Source organism: Hipposideros armiger, unplaced genomic scaffold, assembly GCF_001890085.2.
Source record: "Hipposideros armiger isolate ML-2016 unplaced genomic scaffold, ASM189008v1 scaffold_603, whole genome shotgun sequence".
NCBI lineage: Eukaryota > Metazoa > Chordata > Mammalia > Chiroptera > Hipposideridae > Hipposideros > Hipposideros armiger.
Genome location: NW_017731953.1, coordinates 758,280 through 765,114, shown reverse-complemented (window position 1 = coordinate 765,114; position 6,835 = coordinate 758,280). Strand labels below are relative to the sequence as shown.

At 31.9% G+C, this 6,835-nt stretch overlaps 1 protein-coding gene across 1 annotated transcript in view; it reads right to left on the bottom strand.

The window, feature by feature from the left end:
- Positions 1-69: 69 nt before the first annotated feature.
- Positions 70-6,835, bottom strand: part of CASD1 (CAS1 domain sialic acid O acetyltransferase 1) — a 44,613-nt gene continuing 37,847 nt past the window's right edge. Inside the window, exons 11-12 of the mRNA XM_019624725.1 lie at positions 1,314-1,433; positions 70-312 (exon numbers count right to left, since the gene is read on the bottom strand). Of these exons, the coding sequence (XP_019480270.1) occupies positions 70-312; positions 1,314-1,433 (363 nt within the window). The remainder of the gene's footprint in view (positions 313-1,313; positions 1,434-6,835) is intronic.

Sequence of the window (6,835 nt, the reverse complement as noted above, 5' to 3'; positions counted from 1 at the left end):
GTTTTAGAAACAGAAGAACAAACTTTCAAAATGTCAATACTACACATAAATTTAAACTGACTACATGTCTCAATAAAAATAATAGCCTTTAGCAACTAAAAAGAAATTTAGCACATTGAAAGAATACATTAACATTAGTAAGAGAGTATATTTACCGTTTGCTTTTTTTTGGATTATTTGAGGCCATAGTGCTAAAGTAACATATATGACCATGAACCATACAGTGACCAAGGGGACAAAGTAATAGAATTGATAAGGCCGATCCATTACTATACATAACACCACTACCAGGAAATTGAGACGGAATAAGACCTGTTAAAAAGGAGAAGAAAGTGGTTTTCATTCCAGGTGTTCATGAAGAGTAAAGACAGATTCTTTCTGACAGAGTATAAACATTTAACACTAAAATAATAACTGTACAAGTATATCTTTCTGATTCCTAAAATTATATTTGTTCTACAATCATTGTAAAGAGTTGAGTATAAAATATTTAAGCATGATTATATGAACTAAATCCCAGCAAAGCACCAGCCTAAGCTGTCCTCTGGCTACAACTGCCACCTTGTTAAACGTAGGGAAAGAATCATAAACCTCCTTCCTAGGGCTACAGTTTATAAGCAGAGATTAGATTACCTTAAGAAAAGGTGTCCATTTCATCTCTATTTGATGTTGATTTACCCCACTTGGGATGAAATTGAGAGTTGTCATAGATACAAAATGATATTACTCAAATTAGAAAGTATCTTGGGGACTTTTGTATGTTCCTTCTGACAGTATGATGTCATTCAAAGACCCAAGAATCTGAGCAGGTTGATATTAGAGCTGCACCACTTACTATGCATGCAACCACAGGCAAATTCTTTAACCTCTCTGGGCCTCAGTGACCTCCTCTGTACACATGAAGATCACAACTCAGGATTGTAATGAGAAGTAAATAATATTCAGGAATTGCTTAGCACAAGGTAGAAACTTAATAAATATTAATCTTCATCTTAGAGAAAACAGCATATTATAACCGTTCCAGGAAACTGTACATTTCTACCAAACTAAAGTGAATCATCAACGTTGTCCCTGGTGTACCAGTGCTTTTATTATACATCCATCTCACTTATATTTTCCCTTCCCTCAGTAGTAAATTATTATCTCCAAAACACAGAAATAATACAACTTTAAAGTGCTATTTCATAAATTCAAATTATTCATGGCTTTAAAGCGACTATATATATGTACATATTTTTTTCTCAACAATTAGGCACAAAAGCATGTTGAAATAAAAAAGAAGAAAATAGAAAAATAAGTGAATGTATTCCTACCTGACATACTCTATGGATCCCAAAGTCTCCTTTGATCCAAAAATATGAGAAATGCCCATAACCCGTCTGAAATAGATATGCAGCAACCAGAACCCGAATGTGCATGTACACGGGCAAAAACTGTTGACAAAATACATGTTTGTAAAATATATACCGGCACTAACCATCCTTTGAATTATCATAATAAGTACATTTAACCAAGATAATGGATCATGTTACCATTTGGTATTAGCTCAATAAAAAGATTCCTTCTCAAAAGCTAGGCATAGTAGGGGTTAAAAAAATGTAGAAATCAGACAGACCTAGATTCAAATTCTGGTTCTGCCACTAACTAGCTATGTGACTTTTAAGTCTGAGTTTTCTAAACTGCAAAATGATTCTATCACTTCTTTCCTCAAAGGGTTCGGGTAAGGAATGCATGAGTTAATAAATATAGGGCACTTTGTACATTTTATCCAGTTAGAATTAGATATGTGATATCTATAATAACTAATCACCATATATACTGAATACCAAGTTTCCTCTGGATTTCTTATTTTATCAAAGAGAAAAAACAACCCAAAAATCCTACACTTTTGGCCCCTTTAAGTAGACTTTAGACTTGTAAACAAAATTGTCACATAACTAATTATAATATTTAATTGTTTAGCAAAAAAATACATATTTAAAAAGTGTATGCAAAAATAATTTAGAAATATTATTTCCCTCATTCTCTTTTTTTTTTTTTTAAGATTTTTTTTATTGGGGAATTGGGGGGATGGGAACAGTGCTGGGGAATTAGGGGAAGGGGAACAGACAAGTTGCTGTCCTTTTGTTCTTCAANTCTGGTCAATTTTGTGAATTGTGATCTGACAGCCTGGAAAATCTGAGCATGAAGTGGCAGGAGCCTTGGGTACATTCCTGCACATTAATGAAGTTTTTCAAAGAAAAGAACAAAAACCTCAATTTCTAGACTAAAGAATGCAACGAACTCTATTAAGGAAAGATCCATTATTAGACCTAATGCTACAGCATAAAAAAATATAACATCAAAATTTTTAAAAAGGTGAATAAAAATCAAAGAAAAAATATGAAAGCAGTATTATATTTCAAGTAATGTTGAATCCTTAGGTCAGAAGAACTTTATTATTTTAATAAAATGTAATATTCTCCATTTAATGATAAAATTTAAAATGCTTATAGCTTATTAAAAATAGGTTCTATCTATGCCCCAGAATATTAAGGATGATTTTTAACAAGATTTGCAATATAAAGTACTTACATATCTCATATATATATACATACACAGAAAATATGGACATATGATATATAACTATTATATATATATATATATATATATATATATATATATATGACCTTATAGATCACATATATATGATGTATTTATAATTTACAACTTTATTTCTGATTAAAAGATGTGTTTCTAATGTGATCAATAAACAAGTGTTTACTGAGCACCCATTTTGTGAGACAATGGGCCATACTGGGCTATGCACGTTTTCTCTTGTCCGGTGGTTAACACTAATCCAAAGCAGGAGAAACCTTCTTAGTCTCGCTATTGAACCCCTGGTCCACCTTCCTTTCTCTCCCTCAGATGTAATAGAGTGTTGGGAATTTTAATGAATGACTGTTAAGTAGCTGTGGCAGTTCCCTGGAACTTCTTCATATATTTGCCTATTGTTTCCTTATTATTTTATATATCGCCTGCAAAAAACCTTGGAGGTCAGGCAGAAATATAAATACTTTATTTCTAAGTATGGGAAAAAAATAAAAAGCTTTATAGAATTACACACACACACACTCTGCTTATATGATTGACATTTGCCAGATACAAGAACGAGAGTGTTGGAGACAAGAGCAAACTAACACGTCACAACTATAGGCATTCAAATTATACTTTTGTTATAAATATCATGCTGCCCAAATGATATGCCTGCCTGGTGGGCTGACCAGCAGGTAGCAGTCTGCCACCCTGCTAAACTAGCCAAGAAATCTCAGCCATCATAATAAGGGGGATAAAAGGTTAGAGACAAGAAAATGACCAACATTTTTATTAAATTAAACATACTACATATATATAAACCCTTCTGCTCCTAAGTTGGCTTTATTAACTGCCAAAATTTTACTCTATGCAGTCATGGAAAAAATCAAGTACCATTTTGATGCAATGAATAATGCACAAACCAAGCTGCAAATTCTGTCAAGAGAATTTTGATTTCCACTCAGAGTAGTCTTATAAGAGGCATTCAATAAACGTTTGATTGATCAAACTCAAGAAAATGGATTTCGAACAATTGCCAGAGGAAGAGCTTTAAATTGCTCTTACAACAAAAACAGTGGTAACAAAAGTAGATAGGTCTCTAAGGAACTACACTGTGTAGTCAACTACAGAGTGACACTTTTATTACAGTCATTAAAAAATGAAGCTAAAAAAAAGCTCTGACGCTTCTCACATACTTTAATAGACTTGAACTTTAAAATAAAATAGAACAAAATATAAACTAAAAAGACTGTACAAACCTGAGAATATGCCAAAAAACATATACATAACATCAAGAAGGCTAGTTTCAACAGTAAGCCAAAATGCCAGAGACAATTTCCTAAGAGAGAAAATATTTAATTTACTAAGAAATGTACATTTACATAAGAAAACATTAAATATTTTCTATTTAACATATTAATACCTTGCATAGTTCTTAAAATAATTTATGGTTGCTTAGAGGATACAAAAAATATATCTAAGTAGTCTAAATTACGAGTAGAATAAAAAGGAAAAAAATTTGAAAAATATGGAGGGGTCCTTGCTAGGAATGAGGCTACAACATACACCTAACACCATATATATCTGCTGTTCATTCACTATAAATATATTTNCCCTCCCACTGATGTGCAAAAGGATCAAGTCTCAACTACAACATGAGAGCACACACAACACATACAAGGGACACACCTAGAGCACTGGCTCAGCTAAACAGGGAGACTAGATAAGAAAACAAGACCCTTACATATGCTGCCTACAAGAGACTTCAGAACATTTTGATGATTGCCAGAAGGGAGGAGTACTGCGGGGGATAGGAGAAAAAGGGGAAGGAATTAAGTACAAATTGGTAGTTACAAAGTAGTTATGGGGATATGAAATACAGTATAGGGAATATAGTCAATAATACTGTAATAAGTATGTATGGTGTCAGATGGGTACTAAATCTATCAGGGTGATCATAAGTTACATAAATGTCTAATCACTATGTTGTACACCTGAAACTAATATAATATTGTATGTCAAATGTAATTGAAAAATAAAACATTATTTAAAAAATAAATGATTAAATTCCTATCTCTTAAAGTTAATTTTCTATACAATTTAGGATGTTGGAAAATTAGAAGATTACATACTGAAACTTACCAGGAAAGAAACTACTGAAATAAACAAGAGAACATTTGAAATTTTGTTTGAAAAAAGAGGTTCACCCTTTCCTTCAGAAAGTACTTGACGCTTCTGTAAAGCCAGATAAATGAAAGCAAACAACATTCCATGAAAAACTACCTGAAAAATAAGGAGAGAAAATTTGTTTTAAACAGCTACTTTCCAATAAATAGCAAAAAAATTGGTAAATGAGAAAAAATATGTATAAAAGCGAGTAGGTTAGAAGGTTAAAGATTCAGAGTTTCTAGGACTTAAAACTTCAAGAGTTAAAACTTCAAGTGATGAAACAAAGCCCACGGTGATTACTAAACTATCAGCCACAGACAAGCAAACATCTCTCCTAACAATATGACATAAGCTGACTCATTTGAGCAGTTTCAGCAGCAAGTGAAGAAATAAAGACAATTTAAAAGTAATAAAAAACTATTCCGAAGACATGTAATAAAATTTAAATGTACTCAACCAAGACAAAACATTTTATATTGGTACTTTCAATCAAATAAAACAACCAACCACCAAAGTCATACTTTTAAAAAAGATTATATGCACATAAGGGTGAAAAAAATATGGCGGATCAGAAAGCACATAAGCATTCTTTTTTAAATAAAGACTTAACCTGTACTATCATATCATAATAGACTGCTCTAATGAGAAAGTTGAGAATTTAAAATTATTTCATGTCAAGACTTTAACAAAGCTTTTTATTCATACATGGTTTTGAAACACAATGCAGCTCACTGGCAAGTACACAGGCACTGGGAACCAGGAATGACACAAAATAGGCATTAAGAAAACATTTGCAGCATAGGGAATAAAATCAATAATGTGGTAATAACATTGTATAGAGCTAGGTGAGTACTGTTGAATAACTATGATGTACACCTGCAACTAATATAGTATCGTATATTAGCTGTACTTTAATAAAAAATAATCTTAAAAAAAAAGCAAATGGGAATGTATCACTATTAAAAAAACAGAAAACATTTATTGCATGAAAGATGGAAGGAAAAGAGATAAGGGAGGTAACTAATATTTACTCAGTGACTATTATTTCCCAAATGCTGTGTTAGGTGTTTTACATTATTTTGGCCAACTGAATCTTAACCATCCTTGAAGATTAAATTCATGGCATCATCCATGACACTGTTCTCTCTTCTTTGCACACTTTTACCTCCAAATCCATACTGCAAAGTTTGGCACCTGATTGTAAGTCATAATCTTGGTTTTAAACTAGATTTTATGGCTTAGAAGCCTGGAGGTGTGTCATTTTTCTCTAATATATCCCTCACAACACCAACACTAGAGCATATATTGGGGCTCAATAAATATTGTGTTGAATGGTTGAAGCAAATATATGATGGATCATCTATAAGTCAAAATTATGACTCAAACAAAGGCCACCTTATCGACAACATTTTTACGGTATTTTCCTGCTGATATATATACATTGCATACCCTTACTCTGCTATAAAAATAGCACGGAGGCACGACTGCTCTGATTTATCAAATCAACATGTTTCCTTATTCTAAAACTAAATGAAAATAGATTAAAAATTTCCAAATAATTTTAAAAAGTATAATTAGAAATGGCAAAAGATCACAAGGTAAATACATACGTAACGGTCTAACCTCCATCTGAACCACCATTCATATACATTCCCTTTCAGTTCAAAGCACTTAGACAATGGCCAAAGAGAAAAGATCTTCTCAAATGCACCCTGAGAAAAGGAATCCAGAAAATGAATTATGATAGCACTAGTCAATACTTGCTTTGCAATTCATTATAAGTTATAGTTTTCTAAAGTTAGGATTACATAAGCATCACTCACAATTTTCAGATTCTATTTATTTCATTAAAAAATATCACTTCATTTGAAAATAAATTTATTTTACTAGTAGCTAATAAAGATGACAAAACTTTTTTGTGAACTTACTTTCACTGCACATGAAAGGCTACTGAAACTGCAAAATTTTTTAAGAAGTTGGTAATTGGAAAATTATTCCATTTAAGATTTTTGATCTAGTATACAAAACAGCTAATATTTACTGATGAAACACAAAAATACAGAAGGCTTCAGCCAATATGGTATCAATAACC